General features: G+C 38.7%; 1 protein-coding gene across 1 annotated transcript in view; it reads right to left on the bottom strand.

Moving 5' to 3' along the window:
- The window catches only part of egfra (epidermal growth factor receptor a (erythroblastic leukemia viral (v-erb-b) oncogene homolog, avian)), a 71,797-nt gene extending 49,247 nt beyond the window's left edge, over positions 1 to 22,550 (bottom strand). Inside the window, exon 1 of the mRNA XM_064346901.1 lies at positions 22,245 to 22,550. Coding sequence (XP_064202971.1) covers positions 22,245 to 22,344 — 100 coding nt within the window. The 5' untranslated portion in view covers positions 22,345 to 22,550. The remainder of the gene's footprint in view (positions 1 to 22,244) is intronic.
- Between the last annotated feature and the right edge of the window lie 655 nt (positions 22,551 to 23,205).

Here is a 23,205-nt window from a genome sequence, read left to right as displayed (position 1 = left end):
GCATGAGAAATTAGCTCTGTTATTGCTGCAGAACCAGAAGAAGGGGGGAGAGTTCTACATGACCTCACGAAGAGGGAGGAAAGAACACGCCACAGAGGAGAAACTGCAACAATCAAAACTTAGCCTCGTGTTTATTTGCTCGGATGATTTGCTTTCAAGATGACACAATGGACAATGAGATAACCAACCCTGAGGGAAGCTGCGGTGTTATATTTGTATGAGGAGGAGCCCTACAGATCCCTGTTCTCAAACGCAAGGGTGGAGTTCTTCCTGAACTGTGTTTCTGATCATCAAAAATCACCTGATTTGGCTCTCAGGCTGGAATGTGCTGAGCCTGGGATGTGTTATGTGTTTAAAAAAAGGACAGGGTATTGCTTTTCACTGTGGCGTCATATTTCAGAGACTGATTGGCATGTATTTGTTTTATTTCAGTTTGCTGAGTTATTTGGGGGAAGTCTACCAAGTTTTAACAGTACTGGTTCAAATGCATGCTTGAACACTGCCAGATGGCTCATCATGCTTTAAAACAGTGATCTACAATGTGTGGCCCACCATGCAATTGGGTATTTAAAATACTGAGTGTGCCAGCTGTGGTATAGTGGCTCATAGTTGGCCGGGAAGGGTTGCAGTTGGTGGGTTTATCAGTGTTTCACTGGGCCAGATGTTCATCCGGCGCTCTGCAGTCTGTCTGCACCAACGCTATATGCAATGGACTCCACAGAAAATTGAATGCATATCTTAGCTGTTGAAAAGGAGTGGTAGCAGACAGTGTGCTTCAGAGGAGAGTAAGTGTTAAATCAAGACTATTACTGTTCTACAAAATCCAATACAATGAATTCAGAAACAACTAAAATCCATGAAATATGTCCCAAATGTAACTTGTTGCCCCTTCTTCTGGTTCTGTTCAAAAATTTGCCTCTTCATGGACATTCAACACGTTTCAAAACCTACAAACTGTCATAAATCATAGGCGCTTAAATGTTATAATAACTCAACATAATAACAAACATAAGCTTGTACCACTAAAGAGTCTTGCACAACATCACAAATTCACATTTTTCAAATATTCTCCAAATTACTTTCACCGGTTCTCTCTGTAGAGACCAGCAGATAGCTTGAGCCTTCAAAATTAATGCTTTGTTGAAATGCAATGAAAGGAAGGAGATTATTCTCATCAGTAATACAAAAAACAAGTGAAACCATATTAAAAATGCAGAGGCTAAAGAGACTAATCTGCCCAGTGTGGCTGAACGGATTAAGGGACATAAATCCGGCAGATAAGATTAATTCAAACATTAGACACTGCAGCAGACAGGGCAGTTTGGACATTGACACTTACAGTATTTTCTATCTGCTTCCAGAAACTGAGAGGATTAAATATTTGAAGATTCTGTGGAATCAATTTTGTGGAATCAGCCTTGTCGGTGGAGTTCACTCATCTCGGGTAATGTAGTACAACGGAACAGGTGAAGGTCATCTTCATATAGGCTATAGTATGTAGCATTCAGAATTAGACAAAATTACCATGACACATCAACATGCTGTTATAGCATTTGCAGCGTCAACAGTAAACAAGCCTCCAGTGGTATAGAGCAATCATATCTACCTATTTTATGAAAGAATCACATCCACATTTCACATCCACAAAGATTATTATCCTATGCTTGCAATTCACTAATTAAAAGCTGACTCGAAAAAGAATGTTTGCCTACAGAACAAATGTAGCACACTTTGACAAATTATTGCGTTTACACCTGGCACACTGCATGAAATCACCCATAATAAATCACTCAGTGGACACCCTACACCACAACTAGTTGGAAGCAGCAATGATTGAAATGTTCTGTCACTCAAAGTAACAGGAGGAAATGACAGACATTCCACTGTTGGACGTACCGTCTGAACCAAAAGGGTTGTGCAATACCACGTTTCCGTTGCCATCAGGCACAGAGAATTACAGAGAACTCCTGAAAGCCAAAAAGTCCTGGTACTCTAGAGGTGTGGTGTTTCTCTTTAGAATATTTTTACCTGACACCTTTCAGGAGCGAGGAAAAGGGCCTTTTATTTCTGACAATATGACAAACTGAAAAACTGACAATTTTCAACACTGACCTCCTTGATAAGGGTTTGAATGGATTTGAGTAAAAATAGTCTTACCTCGTCTGTCAACCTACTATAATGGAGTATAGCCATTTTAATCATTTCTCAACAGAAAAAGTGAAAAGAGAAAAGTTCTTATCTCAAGGTGGACATACCTGTAACCACTGAACCAATAAGACTAGGTATGTAGCAATACTTCCCTGAGGGATCATGTGTGCTTTAAAGGGGATCATTCAGGTCAACTAGATGTCCATTCTATAACAGCTATGGGCCAAAAACAGCTTATCATTTGTCAACATTTTGGCAACAATTATTGAATTATGAGAATATTTCTTTTCTGTCAGTTTTCAATGAAATTGAACTCATCCCACCATATCTGATAAAAACTGGATAAGATCTGCAGCAGGGAATGCCGGTCTCATAACATTGAGAAGTGCAGCCAACGTTTTCCCCCTCATTTCAAGTTTCTCCAGTTTCCCTCAGGTGAGAAAAACAGCCTTCCCTTCCTTCTCTCCATTTCACCCTTGTAGCCATCATGTTGCCTTCAACAACTATATGATATGAAATCAGCATTGCAAAACACCAGCCAGCCCTTGGTATTCACGATTCAGTATCGAGCCCTGCAATCCAGGCTAGAATGCAAAAACTTTCCACTCCGCATTTTGGAATTTCTTAAAAGTAGGCCTATTACTTAAAAAGCTGAGACTGCCAAGAGGGAGGTTTCACAACAGAATAGACTGCTTCACAGAATGTGTAATTACAAACAGGCATCATTAAATAATATATGGCTAATCGCAATCATCTAAAATACATTTAAAATCTGCGACTAATTCTTACTACAAATGGTAGAATAGCAAGAAACACATTTAGGAGGGACAATCTGCATAAAATACGAAGAAACACACTGGAATTCAAAAATGTATAGTACTTTTTATAAGTAGACAATTTTATAAGTATATTTTATAAGTATACAATTTCTGAAATGTACTATACAGATATTGATCTGCTTGCTCTATTCAGATAATTAGATCTGTGACACAGTGAAAAACACAGACCCTCTCAATCATTTACAGGAAGCCTTGCTAATAATTGACATTAATATCTCTTATTGCCGTCTGCCACTGCGGTGTGCTCAGGAAAGGAAGTGTATACTAATATACAAGCCTTATACTGCTAGTAGGTTGCCCAAGGGCATGTTTTCAATTAAATTCTTCAGAAAGTTGCACAAAAAGCCCGACACAGAACAAAGATTCAATAAAATGCGTACAACAAAAGTGAAACACATATATGCAAATAATATCGGGGCTTTATAAACTGAAAATAGTTTGATGTGCCTTCAGAGAAAGCGAAAGATGTCCTCTGCATTAATCTGAATTCATTTGACTGCGTTTGTTGAAAGCCTGAAAGATTAGCATAACCGATTTCTTCCAAGCTTTACAAAAGGAAGAGCAGAGTTAAGCAAAAGGCATTAAGAGTAAAACATACACAGAACAATGCAGTGCATCTCCTCATGAAATTCCTAAAATTAGCAGAGCAATATTATTCATAGTCTCACACTGAATTATTAGATGCCATTTGAAAACATATTGGGAAAAATCACATGACAAGGAAAATTGTCATATGCTATTAAATTATATTGCAAAATGTCATTCAGTTCAACAGTGCCAAAATGCACTATGACTCCAAAGCTGCTATAAACATTATGAGCATGCAGTTTAGATGTTTTCAATGAGAGCTCTTACAATGTGGATGAAAGCAAAACACCACATTGCCAAATTAAGCACCCTTTATCTGATAGGTGATGGTTTCCAAGGAGACACTAGCATAAATATGTGGTTGGTCTGGGTTTGCAGAGGTGCATGCAATATACTGAATAGTATAGTCTACATCTATGTATATAGTCTATGGCCAACATGCTATTTTTCTGTATCATTGTACATAGACCACAACTGCACATGCTTTATTTAATGCGTGAAAGCAGAGGTGCAGCTGATATTTTAATATTTAAATATATTTAATAAATGAAAATAAAAGAATGTGGTGCACACGTGTCTGCGGAAGAGATGATCCAGGGAGAGACTCATGGCATGCCTGTGCAGGTCACAGGAGCAGCCAGGCCAAGCCAGGCCCCACCTAGCCTCGCCCACACTGACAGAGGACACTTTGCCCTGGAGATGAACGGTCCGATCACAAGCTCTGCCAAAATAGGCACTGCCACGCTTTCCCTTTCAGGATGGATATAACGAGCAGTAAAAAAGATAAATGATGAAAGAAGGAAATAAAGAATATTTAGGCTAATTTACAGCAGCATCAAGTCTTCATGGACAATTAACACCTTAATACTGCACATGTCAATGGGAAGTAAATGTACAGGCAGTAAACCCCTCTCTGAATTAGGAGACAATTTAGCTTAGCATCTAACGTGCTAAAACATATCTGCCCCATTGCTGCAATGTCACAGTTGCTGGAATGTTCCGTTCAGATTCTCACTTGATCTCAAGCACACAGAGGCCCACCTACCCAGTCTACAGAGCTACCAGGCAAACTGGCAGAAAAGGCTTAATTGTGTCTACTGGATCTTTCACCTGCTGTCAGCGAATGATGCGTCTAAAATCACAAACTGGATTGCCAGAGCTAAGCTCATTCAAGTTCAGACACCGATTGACAGGGCTACGTCAAGCCTAAATACCATTCTTTTATCTGATCCTGGCTCTTGGTATGAAAAGAGCTCCTGCAGTCAGTTCCCATGGCAATTTCAGAACAGTTGGCTCCACTAACTTTTATGAATGTAAATGTACACTGCATCATGTGTAATCATATTAAGCTCACTGGAGGTAGAAATATGCATTCAAAAACTTGTGGTTCAAATAGAATCAGTAGTGTTACAGTTTCACACTACTGTTCATTAATTTGTTGATCAATCAGCTATTGCAGAATGTCACAATCCTTCAAAGCCCAGGTGAGATTCACCATGACATGTCGGATTCAAATCCGGTTATACGTCTATTGTATTCTTATTATATAAAATATTGCATTGATTTTCAAAAAGGAATGTCTGCAGTATCAGCTGTTTATTTCCAATTTTTTTGAGAATTACTAAACTTGATAACACAACATACAAGTGCAGTATACAGTAATACACTGTCCAACACATTGTGCAGGATAGAGATTTAAGGGCATCTATCATAAGACATAATGGCTCTACTAGCATTAACAATAAATAGAAAAATTGATATTTGCCCCATTAAATGTAGCTGATGACAATTTCCTGTATGGACAATACCTATATGTGAAAGCAGGCAGTGTTGTGATTTCATATGAAGGTTATGTCTTAATGTGCATACTCAATACCCTGTATTTACTAAATTAATTTTCATTAGCTAATAGATAGGAGTGCTTAGCAAAGAGGGCCTACCAAGCCCAAGGGACTGCATTCCATTAAAACTCTGACTTACCTACTAATAGCTCATAACAACATATCATGGTGCTATTAGTCTGTTTTTTTTTTTTGTTTTTTTTTTCATTTCAGGAGTTTAAGAACAAATGTGCTTTGTTGCCTTCTGCATCTTTTTATTTTCATGGGGCAAATGCAATGAAATAAAAATCTATTTGTACAGTTTGTGTCTTTTATAGAAAGTTTCTTTTTTTTGGCTCAGGCAGGTAAATAACCTCCAGAGGTAGTGGAACTATATCTTCTGCTGCACTTCTGTCCTCCATTTTAATGTCACATAGTCCTAATTTCCCTCTATATTTGGAGTTCTCAACTATGCCCCAGCTGAACTTGAAGCTTGTTCTCGCAACTGAGTTTTGCGGAGAGGAAAACATGATTCTGCCCAGCCACAGATTTGGCTTTTGTGTGGTTGTGAAACCCTGCATGAGGAGTTAGTGGGAAACTCCATCACCCATAAAGACAGCCCAATCAGCTTTGTTGCTGTGAGTTTCACAATGCTGTTGTGCCAGAGGATATTGTGTTCCCTACGCTTGACTGTGTTTACCCTCATCTTTTTCCCCACTCTTTCTAGTGTGCTCTTCTGAAACTCTCCCCCCTTTCACTGCAATGTTTTTGTCCCTTCATTGATAACTAAGACACAAACACACATACACTACATGGCCAAAAGTATGTTGACACCTGGCATTCAACATCTCATCTGAAATTATGGGCATTGATATGGAGTCGGTCCACTGCTATGACAATCTCCACACTTCTGGGAAGGCTTTATACTAGATGTTGGTGCATTGCTGCAGGGATTTGCTTCCCTTCAGCCAGAAGAGCATGAGTGAGGTCGAGCACTGATTAAGTGATTAGACCTGGCTCGCAGTTGGCTTTCCAACAGATCCCAAAGGTGTTGGATGGGGTTGAGGTCAGGGTTCTGAGCAGGCTAGTCCAGTTCTTCCACACCATTCTTGACAAAACCATTTCTATATGCACCTCGCTGTGTGCCAGAGGGCATTGGCATACTGAAACAGGAAAGGGCCTTCCCAGAACTTCCACAAACTATTGGGGAAGCACAGAATTGTCACGAATGCAGTTGCATGCCAAGGCGTGTCCAGATACGTTTGGTCATATAGCGTAAATGCTTGTATGCACACACATGCACAAAAACACGTAAAAACTTTCTACAAATCTAATTCTAATTTTACGTCTGTAGTGTAGTTGCATGCTCTTCTCCTGTACTGCATCATTTCAAAGGCATAATTTAGGTCTTGTGATGTAAATGTCTAGTGAACTGCTATCAAAATGATCCTCTGTGGCAGGAACAACAGCATCAGTGGATAGTGTTGAAAAGCACAACTTCAAGTCACAAACAACGAAAAAGAGAACTAGCAGGGATTAACTTCAGCTGAGAAATGTTCTTGGTGAGTGCATTCTGCAAATTGGTTTATTGCAGCAATGCCATAACAAAAGTTTCTCATGATTCATGGTTATAACTTCTGGGAAACTGTGATGGAAATTGGGGATTATCATCAACACATAAAATAACCAAGTGTTCTAAATGCAGAACTTCTCAACCTGAAGGCAATACATAATAAAATATGAATGTTATTTCACATTATCTATTACGACTAAGGTCATATATTTTGACTTAGTTCAAAGATAAGAACAGAGACAATTATAACTGTATGAAGTACCTGTTTCATTTATCAATATGTTAAACTGCCCATTACTCAAAATGTCAGCTTTATGTAAACACAATGTAAAATATTAAAGCCATAATAAAAGGCTTTGGAGTAAACTAAGGCATCATAAATGTACAAACATAATGGTATAAATATTTGAATTTTCAACAGCAATGAAAAGAAAGCAGAAAAAGAATCACTGAAGAACAGCCAGAAAAAGAGGCGATATATCTGACCATATATGTCTAGGCAGGGGGATTGGAAGTGGTCACAGAAACCATCAGCTGTTGTGTAAAGGATTGGGAAACTAACAGTATTGTACAATGCAGCTATATGGGTGGTAATGTAGTATAATGGGTAAGGAACTGGTCTTGTAACCTAAAGGTCACAGTTTTGATTCCCAGGTAGGACACTGCTTGACCTTCATTGTTTCAGTATATATTCGCCTGTATTAATGGATGCAATGTAAATATGTAAAAAGTGGTGTACATTGCTCTGGATAAGAGCGTCTGCTAAATGCTTGTAATGTATTGTAGACATCAGTCACAATGTGGATCAATTTAAAGACAGCTGGCACAATTGATTTTGATTAAAGATTATGAATCATAAAATACTGATTAAAATACTGAAAGTTTTTTTTTTTTACATGATGATACATTTTTCTTTTATAAAATAAGATTTTTCTCCCCTCTTTCTTTGCAGAGGATGATATATCTTTAAAAGTTTATATGATGTGAAGGTGTTTGTCTTTTCATTCAGCCAGTTGTATTTGAAATGCAATAAAACTACCCCACATCAAAGTAAGTGACCGATCTAGAATCTCTACTGGAGAGTTTAAAAGACCTATAACTGCAGGTAACTATCAGACCCATCACACTTATGCTCAGACAAGTATTAGCCCTGCTCAGCTCTGGCTTGCGGCAAATTCGGTGCAAATTCTAAAAAATACAATACCAAAGACATCTCAAAAGAGTGACTTTTAAATAGTTCCAGTGTCAATTCATAACACAGAGCAAACAACATTTTTTTCATTTTTTTCCTTTTGTTTTGTTTTGTTTTGTTTTTTTCCTTCTGGAAAGACGCTTTCCAGAGGAAAGCTTTCCAAATCAGTGCTTTGCCTTTGGCAGGGAAAAAACAAATCAGTTTCCCAACAGGCAAATCAGGGGATAAAGAGGGCATTACCTATGTCTCTCCATTCTAGCAGAATATCTCCAGGTGTGTAAAACGCAAGGCATATAATAGAGGCAGGAAGAAGAAAATGTGGGCCCACCAGACATCATTTGACAGCCGGTTACTCCCAATGTTTTGATCATGTTTTTCACTCATTTTGCCTGTGAAGGAAAATATTAGGTTTTTCCTGGATTTTACTGTAATCATAATGCGTCTCTTGACTAGGAGAGATTCATTGTACAAAAAAAAAAAAAACTTGGCTAATCCTATGGTTCTTTTCAAATCTTCCAAGCAATGAACAGAAAAACTGCAATGCTAAAGTCATATCGAAACTGGGAACACTGGAAATATGAGAATTTATCATCTATACTCTGGTTCAACCAGAATAGGTGTCATAATGACGTGAGTCCGTAGCGGCTTGGCCCATAAAGGAACTCATCACTAGTGCAGCTGTGACTGTATAAGCCAGGATTGCATGGTTTCTGCTCCATTAGCTCTTATCAATCGCATTCCAGACACCCTCTTACTACCAGTTCTTGAGAGAGATAAGCCTCATCTGGTTGGTGCCACTGTTGTTTCCTTCATTACATTACATTACAGGCATTTAGCAGACACTCTTATCCAGAGCGACTTACACAACTTTTACATAGCATTTTTACATTGTATCCATTTATACAGCTGGGTATATACTGAAGCAATTTCGGTTAAGTACCTTGTTCAAGGGTACAACGGCAGTGTCCTACCTGGGAATCGAACCTGCAACCTTTTGGTTACAAGCCCAGTTCCTTACCCACTGTGCTACACTCCGTCCTCAGTGTACAAAACAGTCACTGGCTCACAGGCAACTGCATGAGAGAAGTGTGCACACTTTAACTGCTTCCACTGGTGAATGTGAGCATCAGTGCAATGGGGCCCGAACATACCATTAGCAAAATAGCACTGATTTTTTTTAAATGCACCCAACAACACCATAAAGAGTCATTGAGGAGAGCTTACTTTATATTGGGGAAAAAATGTATTCCACTCTCCACTAAAAACATAATTTCACCTTCAGTGAAGGAGTGTGTTGAAAGCATAATCGGTTTGTGGGTGACAGCGATGTAATTTATTCGGGTAGAGGAGTGGGGAATGGGGCGATGGTGGGGGGAGGGGGGGGGTTCACTGCCATGATTCAGTGCTATAGTCAATGATCTGGGTTAAAGAGTTAAAACAATTCATTCATGCAGCTGTGCATAAAACGATATACACACTGTGCAGACAGAATGATGCCAGTTGTTCATTCAGCAAAGGAAAGTAAAGGATAGCACAGATATTCCTTTCATTCCCAGCAAAAGCAATTTAGCCTGCTGGAAACAGAACACCACTGTTTGGTTATGGATTGAAATGCCAAGTTTTGCAAACCTCTTATCAGTACATGTCTTGTACCTTGCAGGGCTGATTCGCAGATGCACACTGATCCGGCCACACTCCCAGGAACAATGGGAGCTCCCTCAGTGATAATACATGCTTCCGTGAGCAAGTCTGGGAGGGGAGCAGTTGGTGAAGCTATTCATGAGCTTTGAATGGGAGAGGCCCTTATTTGCCCAGGCGGTATTTCGCAATCGGTTGTTCTTGAAGGAAATAAGAACACTTTCATCACTTACAACCGCACCAGTAACAACACGGATTAATGTGAGTGACTGAGTTAGTGACTGAGTTAGTGTGCGTGCATGTGTTCTTTATTTTTTTGCTTGAAGGACCATTGTGCATTGGCAAGCTGGCAGATCTGATACCAGCACTAGCATTCAGTGACATGGAATTGTAACAATAAAAAAAAACAATACAAGCCCTTCATCTCATAATTTTCCCTCCCTCATTTATCTTTCTTCCTGTCTTTTTGTCACATTGGTTTGCCTTTCCTCAGTCCGTCCCCCCACAGTTTCAAGAAGATTGCACAAAATGTTGGGTTGTGTTAATGCCATATTCCTGTGCTCTCGTGCTTATCTTCACTCCCCGATGATGTGTACGAAATCCTCTGATGAAAGGAAAATGAACCAGATTGTGGTGTGGCAGTAACTTCACAGAACACATCCATCACCCTGTGCGCCGAAGGTTTGAAACAACCTGTGATTTCCAAGTGAGCCAACTGCCCAGTTAAACAACTAAGTTTGTGCCCTTCAGCATGATTCCTAATTGCTTAAGAAACCACAAAATATTTAAAATTTGATTGTGTTCTTGGTTATTAAGATAAAACATAATGTTTTGAAAGTTGTTACGTGCCAAGCATTTAAGTTTGGTCAGGTCCATTCCGGCCTAAAAATAGTGTGAAAGAGGAGCTGACCACTGAAAATGAGGAGCTGACCACTGAAAATGAGGAGCGGACCACTGAAAATGAGGAGCGGACCACTGAAAATGAGGAGCTTCCCTGGAATACCCTTTCTGAATCGGATTGGGCCATTGTTTTAAAAAAACTCAATCCTACAGAACATGTACTATAGATTACTCAATTTGTTCATAATCTTCTGCCCTAAAGTTCATGAAACATAATCTTCTGCCCTAATAGTTCATGAAACATTAGTGCAGGTCATTGATCGTTCAGAAGGATACACAGAAAAGTAAAGATGAGGAAACTACTGTAACAGCTGTGATGTTGATGCAATGCATTTCTGCTCCTGCTTTTGAAGAACAAGTGGAGGGAACTTCAATTAGAACTGCAGGTTTGTTTAAATGCACAGAGCAATTGTAATGAGCTGAAGTCTCGAGTGATTCAAGACTGAAGAGACCATACAGTACTGTACGCACTTCCTCCTTACCCATCACCTGCAGCTGTAGCCTGTGTAAGAACAGCACTGACAAGTTTGCCCAATGACCCATTATCACATACCAGACACTAGTGCTGAAAAAGTTTAAAAATGTACCTTCATCATTGTAAGTGCTTGTCGTAAAAGTGAAACATATAAGAGCACCTTACTCTACTTATATTTGCAGTCAAATTAGTAGACAAGTAGACAAATATTTTTTTCAACAGAGATATAAAGATTTAAAGATATTGACTATATTTAAAAATGAAAGTACATTTCCAAAATGTACTAAGCGCACACCTAATCACCCTAATTTATGAATGACTGCGTTGGGCTTTTTTTTCACAATAGCACACTTTGTGCTTTAATTAGAAATAAAAACATATGCACAAAGGATTTCACCGTAACAAGAAAACACTAAATGCATATTTTGGGGGATTTGGTGTTAGAAAAGTGAAAGTGCTACACAGTTTTGTAAGTCCCTTTGACAAAAACCTTCAGCAAAATTACAGAATACTAAATTGTAGAGAAAGATGAATCATGTGATGGTACAACTGAGATCTTGGACTGAGATAATAAATCAGTCACCTGAAATGTCCCTTGGGAATACAGAAGGACTTCCCCATGTATTTATCTTCTACAGGGTACTGTAATGTCAGTTGTCATAGCAAAAAGAGGGACATTTTTCATTAATATGCATGGGTGGGTTGAAGTTTCTTGATAATTAGAAATTATGTTAAACCATATGAAATATCACAACTCACACAAAAGCATTCCCTAATGACTGTTAGCTTCATATATTGAGAAGCACCAACTGAGATGTTGACAACATCAATATAGGCTACTTGAAAAGGTCATAAAGATTTGAAATTGCAAGAACTCATTTAAATTACCTCACTTATATAACACTATGAGGAGACATGAACATAACAGCAAATTCACATTTTAAAAACTGGATTATTGGCTCTTGTGTGTTTAATACTAATCACTGAGTAGCTGGTGCCTAATCTTTCTCTGGACTAAATGTCTGAAGTGTGGTAATGGATGATCCTGGGAAAGACATTGAATAACAGTAATCACGCTGGGAAAATGTCATGGAAAAGCTGTTTATAACCCCTGCCAAAAGCTTCTAAGGGTTTTCTTTTTAATCAGGCAAGGACATATTCAGACTTATTCTAAATACAGCTTAAGGACAGGATCTGACAGGTCTCTTATATTCAGCCAGGCAAAAAATACAGACCTTGTCCTTCATTAAAGCGGACAAGGTAAAATGACTATGGTTCATTTGCTTTTTACCTGAGATAAGACATGGCCCAGCATTCAAATCTGAAATTGACCTGTATTTGCTAAAAACTATAAATATTTACTACTTTCAATGAGCTCAATGATGTATCCATACATTTCTCTTCAGATTTTAATGGGAGCTGCTGGACATGCTTTACAGAAAAAGAGGAAATAGAGCATTTGGGCAAGACAGAGCATGAACCCTCAAAAAACCAACACACAAAGTAAACAAAAAAAAACTCCCCAGTGGGAAATAGAAAATTCAAAAAAAAAAAAAAAATTATAGGGAGGCAATGGGGAATCTAATGGAGCGAGTATTCAGTGCTTAGGCAGATTATAGAGCGTTAAACTAGCTCTAATAAAAGAATAAGCATTGACAGTATAGGGGACATCAGGCCTGGTTACTGAGAAGGAGAGGCCGTTAAACTCTAAATTTTTCCTCAGCTGAGCAAGCCACAGGCATGAATGGTGACACTGCTCAGTGGTCAGCCAAGACCAAGACTATAAATATGACAATGGAAATACAGAAAAGCTGAAGGAGCTTTGCTTACATCCTGGAAGGGTCATCAGCACAACTTATATCTAGTAAGAAATTCTAGTATTTCACACAACTGCACGGTAGAGCTTTTTCCTCATAGAATTTCCAAGGCATAAACAGAAACACCCCTTAAAATCATTAAGGGATTCCTCACAGTTAATGAGGCCCAGGCATTGAATCATTAGCACAACATCAAAGCCAATGACAACCCCAGCTGGTAGGGAAAAGTGGGCTATGTGTGAGAACAGCAGACTGACTCATGGTTCTGACCATACCGGGCAACCTCATCTACAATAGTACACTGCTGGCTCTCTGGCAAGTCATGAAGGTTAAGGTGAGGTCAGCTGAGCCGGCACCGCTTCACAACCAAACATGGTCTGAAAAAGCAGACGCTTCCTGGGCATCAAAACCGGAAAGAATTACCTTTGCATCCCACTCCTTGTTTGAATCCACCTAATCCTGAACACAGGTGTGGTTACAAGCCTCTAGGCAGTATTAACTACAACCCCTCTCTCTTCCAACAGAACGTTCAGTCCCAGTTATGTTCCTCACACACCCACAGGTGCCACTCCATAGCCAAATCCAGAAGTAGACCTTTTCACCACCTTGTTCTCTTTTCTAACGAGTGCACCCGGGGATCTGTTTCATTCCTATATTGATTCCTCATCATTTCTAGTGTGGATCTGGGAAGGTCATTGACAGAGGAAGCAGCAGGAACTGAGGTACAAACAAAATATCATGACACTTGACAGTTGGGGGTGGGGGGTTATGGATAGAATGGCACCAGGGACCTCACTGATCCAAGGTAGTGGGTGGGCTTAGGAAAACTGGCCATGGAAAAATGCTGCTCAGCCTCTAAACTCAATGCTGAGCCAGATACTGGGAGATGGCTGTACATGATCCAATACAGAGGTAGAATGAACTGTGAATGTGGTGAGGGGGACGGTGTGTCCGGAATATAGGTGAAACGAGGGATGCGGCCAATTAAGAAGAGCAGTGTGGGCGAGGACTTTAAACCATGGCTGAAAGCTTTTACTTTGTCTACCTGGAAGTCCCCCAAGTTCTCCCAGAGAGGGACACAACTTATTATAAAACTGCACTGCACACAAAGAACAAAAAATGCGATCAATACAGTATATACTTCATGACCCGCTCACAGCTTACCCAAAGTAAAGCAAAACTGCCCGCCACAGGATCTAATGAGATCCTAATTAGCACATTAATTTTGTCTCACCTCAAGTTATTACATAGCCTGCAGTTTTTTGTTTCTAGCTTGCACATATGGCTTAGCAACATGGGTGTGCCTTAATGATCAGAGAAACCATGGACTAATGCCAGAACTAATGAAGAGTCACACATCAAGATTAACCCTGTGAGAGCTACCAGCATTCCACATAGTATACACAATCTTTGATTCATTTGAGAAGGTATTGCTATGCTGATAGTTCTCATCTATCTAAAATGCTGGGGTGAGAAAATTGGGGAAAAAACCTGCACTGAACCCTATTTTGGTTAGTACTCTCTCCTTACAGTTCTCTCAGAATGAATGAATGCATGCAGTGGGGCCACCAAAGAGGTGCATTGCTATTGGTACATTCATAAGGAATTAACTGTATAGTTTGTCATGGATTAAGGTTTCTGGCCATTCCTACCAATGCTCCAAATGATAAAACATAAGGTTGGATCTGTGCATGCATAATTTAAATTTAAGAATAAGGTTTAGCGTAATCAGTACGTCTGATTACGTCTGGGGCACGTCTTCGCCATGCTTCCTTCGCCATGCAGGCTGACACTCAAATGAGCCATAACATGATGGTAATGAAGACATTCTAAACGCTGGCTAATCCACCCAAACTCTTGCGATTGAATAACACCGCTTCCTGATCTGAAACTGTACCTACATTCACCTCTGTGTTGGGATCTTAAAGTGAAATATGACCCCATATTTATGTGGTGAGAAGTTAGCGTCATGAAGACAAAATCAGATCCATTACAAGTCTAAGCAGGTGGTGACACTGAACAGGCTTGGATTATCAATTCCCCATGCAGGATTACAGCCTTACCAGGACCACCACTACAGCCATTAAAATTGTCAAATATCCTCAGAACACATGGAAGGAAAGGCCTTTTCCAGCCTTCAGCCAATTTTTGTGAGAAGTCTTACAATTTCTTTATTTTCACCGAAAAAACATTGTTTTCATTTAGGCTATATCTTTTCATACATTGACATTCTCTGAAAAGGACATCTATGCTTTAAGGAACCAAATTACTGCATGTTAGTGCATGCAGTAGCCTAATTTGGTTCCTTACAGTATAGATGTCCATAAGTGGCCATGTTCAATATTGATTCTTAAGATTTACTTCCCTCAAGGAAAGCATCAACAAAGGCACACCTTTTACTGGAAGTTACTGCTAAGCATGAGTGATGTCTATTCCAAGTAGTGCCCAAGGATGTTTTTAAACACAACCCACAGTTTTGCATGGTGTACTGTCAATGATCAAACCTGATAATGGGATTTTTTTTTTTTTTAAATGTATGTCCAAAAGCCTATCACATTAGGAGAACCTGGATTAGTGACACTTTGAAGGTGCTTTGTTTTGGCCTTAGTCTCTTTGCACTTTGAGGAAACTCCTGCCAGGTGTTTACCTCACTGAACAGGTCTAAGGTGAGAAATGAGCACAGCACAGTCAAATTTCCAGGCTCAAAGACCAGCTAAGTTTTACAACAGTGTTATACAGTAGCTCTGTACCTTGAATCAATGACTGATAAAAGCAATAATTTAAGAAAACGTTATTGTTGGATGCTGGCATCTAATTTCATGGCCATTGGGCTTTAAGGATTGAACTGTCATATAACATGATCTCTATTGTACTTCTGGCAGACTGGGAAATCAATCACTGTTCCTTCCAGAAGTTATCTCAGATCAGAGCCAAGCTATTCAGAATCATGCTATGACATCACCTACTACAAACAATTGGTGAACTCATGACGTGAGTAAGGAAGCAAGGGTGCAGCTTCAAGGGACCAAGCTTAACCAGTAAGGGCAGATTTTACTGATGTTAAAAAATAATTTGAAGCTTCATTGCAAATACAAAACAAGCTGAAGATGAAATCAATCAATATTTCTAGTGTGGGGTTAAATCCCAGTTATCCAGCAAATAATCTCTGCTTTGTGTATACCAGTATACCAGTTGTACCCCGTTACATTCCAAATGCATTCATGTTCAGCTTCTGGTTAAAGTACTGCCAGGTCTGCAGAGTTTATTTTATTTTATTTATTTTTAAAAATAATACTATGCCTTAGTCAATACCGTTAAATTCAGGCCAATGAAAATACATATTTTCATATGGGAATAGGAATATAATTTTAAATGTATACCAGCCAGTGTAATGCAATGGAATCTGAGAAAAAGGAGGCATTTCTGTAGATATATATGTATATTTTTAAATATATTTTTTGAGGTATGAGTCATTTTTGGATGTGTCAGAGTTTATCCAATTCTTTGTCATTTATAAAAATCATGACTGAGCAGGAACATTCACAATACAACAGTTTAGAGGACGATTGGAGACAACCAACACAGCCCAGTTAAAGCACTATGCTCTGCAATCAGAACCATGATAGGTATTGGATAGGTATAGGTAGACCACAGCTTCGCCCCTTTAACCCTCATCTTATTGCACACATCAGATTTCCGGGTGGTTTTTAAGAGCTGAATTGTTTATGCTGATATTGTTTTGCAGTTTTTAAAGAGCCTTGTTTTTGAAGATTGTATGAATTCATGATTTTATACAGTAGCCTTGCGAGGGCCAACGCAATGGCTCCCATGTGGTTTGTTGAGAAATTATTACAGACTTTTTTAAGAAATTGCATCCAGGTAAAGTACTGACATTGGAATCTTAAGGGTTCTTTGGATACTGTGAAGCTATGATCCAGGATGTACTGACCCCTTACTTACTCATCACAACAAAAACAAGATGATCCACAATCTGGAGAGCAAGATAAAGTGGAGAGAAAAATAAAGTAAAGAAAGGTACTGAGGGATTAAATGTGACATTCTCTGATTTTGGTGAGAAGAACAGTGTGTTCCTCTATAACCTAGCTGAAATGATATGCCCATATCTTTTTATGGCTGCACTGCAACAATCAAAGGAAAAAGTTATGTGTTTCATATGATGACAATCCGTTAACCTCTTCATATTAAGGTATGTAAAAAGAAAAATATTTCCAAAATGCACAGAAGCAGCCAAATCACTCTTATGATTCAACTCAAATCTGAAAAAAGATTGTTTTGAAACAAAAATGCATTGAATCTAAAACATTATAAACATATTAACACCTTCAAGCATATTAAGCTCAAAATCATAAACATTCTTTGGGAAAACTATTTCATGGGTGATACTGGTCTTTCTTAAGGCTTGTCAAATATTAATTTTATTTAATGTCAAGCACTAACTAAGCATTGTAATATATCATATGTCATGTGGGTCAATACCCAATACTAAGAAATTAAAGCCTCTTGATTCTTTCTTTGTTTTTATAGTGGTTCCTTCCTCAACAACCACACAACATGTGTATCAAAGCAGTGTTGTTGTTGAAGGTACTTGTAGATTGTGGCATCTTTACAGTCAACACAATCACACTGTTATTACAGCTCTGTTTCTCAGGTTGCCTCCAGGGCTGTAAATTCATAAAACTACTGGCTGAGTTTAAATGTTCTGTTGCACACAATGAGCAGCCTCCTTTCTGAGTAGTCCAGACACCCTTTAAATGTCAGAGACTCTTAAATAAGCATGAATCATGGCCATAGACAGTGACAACATTCCTTTTTTCTGGCATACAAAATGTTGTATTTGACCATTCCTTATTGCCTGCAAATTCCCTAATCTTGGTTTTTCCTGTCCCCAGTGTGCTCTGGATATAGGCTAAGGCTTACACTATTCAAAACAGATTGAGCTAATCCCAAGCTAATTTCCCCCAAGGAATTTGTTGGCTTTGAAGAGTCACACTTATAAAATACAAATTTCAGGTAGTGAATCGTTTAAAACCATGGTTAACAGTTAACAGACCGCACCCGGCACACGGTCAGTGATTTGATAAGTGCACTTCTTTGATGACTTAAATTCAAATCCAACAAGGAACAAAAGAGCATTGTAAAAACTCTTAGGTTGATTACTTATTATATTCACATACCCCAAACGCATGACCATACAATGGTCATTGCCGTTCCAAATGGAAGACAATAGTTTATTCACAAACAAATTGCTATGGAGAAACACTTTGCTCCAGCATTAGACAATAAATATTTCCCAGCTGTATAAATCTAATATCATAATAAATCTGCATGTAAAATGAAATTGTAGTAATAAATCTCTCAAAGGGTAAATATTGCAGTTAAATCATTGCAGGCAGTTTTACTGAGCAAGGGCTACACCAAACTAATATATATCAAAAGTAAGCATAATATTATCCATTCGTCATGTTCAGGAGTATCGCATGGCATGTGATGTACAGACAGAGGCCAATGTGATTAGTGCAGAGAAACCATGGAATGAGGAGATGGTCTGGAGTCAGATCACGTGAAACACAGATACTTCCGCTTGCTCTTTAGCGAGAGTAATGCCTTATTCTGCCCGAGACACCTCTGAGGACTAGCAAGAAGGTGGGGAGCGGAGATCCCCTAGCCACCCCCAGTACATGGTTTCCAAAAACAGCCACTCAGCGCAACACCCTTTACACAGAATTGCAGCTGAAACCTGTGCAAGCCTGGTCTTGTGAGACTCCTCCCCCCCCCCCCCATCAACAATCACCAAATTCCTACTGAGGACAGAATCCTAAGAGGTGGGAGTTGGCCTGAATCAGAGCTGCTTAACATCATTTGCTTAACAAAACTTGATGGAAAAAAACTCTGCACAGCTTTCGGATATTTCACCGCTACAGATAATGCACATGTGCGTGGGTGAAATAAGTTATGAGAAAAATGGGTGACAAGTAGATTGTCAGCTTATGGGGAGAACTGGCACTTTCATATAAGCTACTTCCAACTGGTGGTTATTTGCAAGAGTTGATGTGGCTGTTCATTTGACTTTTGGTGTGCTCTCTTAGGGTTACCATTTGCAAAATCTTGGTGACTGGTACTATAACTGGTACTGGGAAAAAAACAAAAGCCTTGATAGTACTGATATTTAGAGGTAAATATTTACAAAAAATGACAAATATTCCATGTTATGGTGTTTTACACCTTCAAGGAAGAAATACGGTATAAATGTTATAGCATACACTTTGCCCTAAAACCAGAACATGGAAAACTGGAAATTATGACATAATAAAATCCCTTCAATGGGAGGAATTACACAGCAAGCACCATTGACCTTGTTTTACAAAAACATGCCACTGGTTTTACATATTTAAAATTTTAAAACATTATCTCTGTACATTTACATTTGAAATTAAGTCCACGTTGCAGTGGTCTTTTCCAGAGACTCCTTACCCGAGCAGGAGTAGAAATGCACATATAAAACGGAAACCAAACTTCTTTGTCTGTCATTTCAGTGGTATCCACGTTCAACGTTCATATTGTGACAACCATCAAGGCATGTTGTCTCTTGCTCACAGACATACCAGAGAAAACCTTGTGCTTTGTGGGACTCCCATCTGTCCAAACTAGCAAGAAGGGCAACTTAGGATAAACTGTAACTTACTTTCTCTCCCCCATCTATTACAGAGCAAGCTCTTGCCAATTCAGTCATGGTCAAGCTGAGTGTGTGCATAGCAAGCACATGAATTAGTTTATAGTTTAATAATACTCTTAGCCATAACAATTCTGGATTACATTGGTATGCTGACCTCTCTTTTGTGTGTGCTGAACTCAAAACTACACATTGACAGTGTCTGCGGCAGGTCTTTGGTTGCCAGGGTTACACATTGTTCCTTCTTTTGGGATATAGATTCATGATTTTTTCAGCATAAATATTTTATATGAATGAATGGCTAATAAAATGCAATTGCACCATTATGCAGTTTCACAGATTGTGGGGTACCTTTAAAATCAGGTATAAAAGAGTACATGCACTTTCTTCTTTCATAATATATTGCTCATTATGAAACTACCACACATGGTTTCTCTTTGAGTAAGTACATTTCAGTAGGTGCGTGATAATGACATTGAATATTATAAGTAGAAATACCAATTGATTCCAATCTCTTTTAAATAGATCTATAGCATTCGTTGTCATGTGTCTGCACATCCAACTTCGTTAGCCTAAATGAAAGAGGCACATTTTATTCCATGGTTTTGCTATACTTTTGAGATAAAAAATAAATACCATTTATCTTATCACTTGTATGTAATAACCTGTAAAAGAATAATTGCTATATTCCAAAGTAGAACCAAAATTCACTACAGTCAAAGTGAAATAGAAAAATAATTCTCTCTCCACCTAAAGCATCTTAAGAGACAACATTTTTCACATTTTTCCCCATTTCTTTCATCATCATATAAAACTCCCAAAATTCTACCAGTTCTACTGCAAGGGAACCTGTCACTTTATACAAGCTTAAGTTTGGGCATTCCACATGAGATTGTACCATGTACCACATTATATGTCTCAGTATCTCAAATTGCATATATTATTTCAGGCACATCACGCTGTTCCAGAATTGTTTTGGCTAACGTCTGATACTCATGTCTTTAATATGCCCGCCCGCAAACATATTACTCTCACTGCTTCTTCATTGTTGCGATCCTACTGGATGCAGTCAACTTGACATGAAACAGCTGCTAGGTCATAACATGGATGAATGGCCACATTTCATTGGCCGCTGGCAGTGTCTCATAAACTCTCCTAATGACACCTAGCATCCAATGTGATATCAGTAAAGCATTTTCTGACTTTTCAGTAATTGAATTGCAGGTTTGTTGGTTTTCACAAGATCAGTGAGCACTGCTCACAATAGTCATAACCATCGGACACACAACATTACCTATGACCTTAGGTTGATGTACAGTGCAAACTGTGACAACTTAAAAGCAATGAGGGATTCAGTTATACTGAGTACCCTAAGCTTTGTAATCAGTCTGCTGGATGGCAGATCCTCACTACTCAGTGAAGTAGATTCATGAAATAACTGTTTTAGGACAATCTGTGCAAGAAAGTTTAGCTCACAATTCACAATTCCAAGGTAAGAGTGAAACACTTAGGGCAAGAGCCAAGGCGACCTTTGACCTGTTGCCTTCCTAGGCTATTGTAACACCCTAAGGAAGGTGTTAATGAACAACATTTCCCATGGACTTGGAAAATGTGTTTATTTAAGAGCCTACAAATCAGAAACTAAGGGTTAAGAAACACACTTGAAATTAGTTTTTTGACTGCCATAAAATCCAGGTTGGTATTTACGAGACTTTAAAAAAATGACTGCTGTCTGATGATGCGTATTTCCAAATTAGCCGATTATTCTGTTCTACAGAAAAGCGGCTTCCGTCTTTTTTATTCTTTTTTTAAATCCATTTCATTCATTCATTCATTCACGTAATGAATTACTTCTGCCGTAGCCTATTGGTTAATTTTGCTGTGCGTATAGGTGAATGATCAATCACTTTATTACAATACAATTTAACTTGTGTTTAAAAAAAAAGAAAACGTCTTAACGACGACGGGTCCATTGTGTGATGTCAAATACCAAATTATTAAGAACTGACGAATTGCCTGAAGTGTCAATATGGTAGAAACAAACACTTCCGATTTTTAAATAATTCTTTTTAAATCTCTTGCAATTTAGCCTATTTTTATATGATAGCCTACTCGCTACCATTACATATCGAATATCAGCATCATTCTTGTCGCAGTTCATATACGCATGGATTTTATTACTTTGTTGATTCAAATGGTGTAGGATGCTACTCCAAGTAAATACACGCGCTTTTCATTTCTCGCAGCTGAAACATTTTTAGTGACGACATTGGCATCGAAGGACAGCATGCTAAAGGGAATTTACACTCTCACTGTAGGCTACACAAAATAAAACTAATGTGACAACATGAGGCTACCGCAGTCTAACTCAGGAAACTCCCGGCGTACTTTTTCCCACGCTGCTCGTGTTTTAAAAAGAGTCTAGGCTACAGCACATCTCATGGGACGCTGCATGCTTCCATTACATCTAAGCACAATCGCTCGGCTCATTTGGGTCAGGACAACCATTGAAAACACTCCATTCCCTGATGAACGATAAGAACTGTGATTCTCTTTCACATACCTTTCTTTTCCGACATAGCACAGCAACCCAGGGTCAGCAAGCATGTAAAGAGGATTCCAAATTCAGTTAGCATTGCCATGGTTTTTCCGAAGATCTTCATCCTTTCTATCCAGCTGGAAACAATTTTTCATTCCATAAAAGTGCCGACAAAGTTTCTGTGGTGATCCAAGCTATTTTCACTAAAGTTGTCAAAAGGGTAAACTAGGTATGCTAATGTCGCTGGCGTCTAAAATCCGTACTTTTGCTTTCCTTAGCGCTGGAACTTTGACAGCTCCTCCCTCGTTCTCTTGAATTTCTGTAGTTAAAGGACTGCGCCGAGGAAACAGCCTTCTCTGACGTCAAAAGGAGGGCGGGATATTTTTTAAATTCAATAACACGTAGACGAATTTGTTCTGCAAAAGAACACTAGTATAAGAACGTTAAATTATTAGTAGGTAGGTATAAAAGTGTAAACATGCTTTATGAAAGATGCAGTTCTTCATTTCTTAGCTACATTGATATTTCTCCAGATTAAATTGATCAGTTCCTGTTTTTGAAAATGTTTATTCTAATTGCCATACTCTTGCTGGCACGTGAAAAAAAAAACGTATATAACATACAGATTGAATTAACAACATCATTTAAACCAAAATCTATGAATTTAATAACACATTTCTCTCACAGCACTAATCAAATTGGCCTCTGTCTGCACATCACTCTCACAGCGTTGAAAATTAATTATAGGCTATCATGGGGAGATTAAACCAGAACCTGCAGTAGATTATAAAAATATTTCATTATTATACGTTGTCTCTGAGGGTGAAAAAGTTCTTCATTATTATACTGGGGTTTTAATAGTGTGTTCATTCTGGATTAAGCAATGGAATCCCACATCACATGATGGTTGTAAATGAAGACAATGGCCCCCATTCTCAAAGGTGCTCCTCAGGTTGCCATAGCACCCAGAAGGCTATTCAGCAAG

This window comes from Anguilla rostrata, chromosome 8, assembly GCF_018555375.3.
Source record: "Anguilla rostrata isolate EN2019 chromosome 8, ASM1855537v3, whole genome shotgun sequence".
Taxonomy (NCBI): Eukaryota; Metazoa; Chordata; class Actinopteri; order Anguilliformes; family Anguillidae; genus Anguilla; species Anguilla rostrata.
This window is presented reverse-complemented; position numbering and strand designations above follow the sequence as displayed.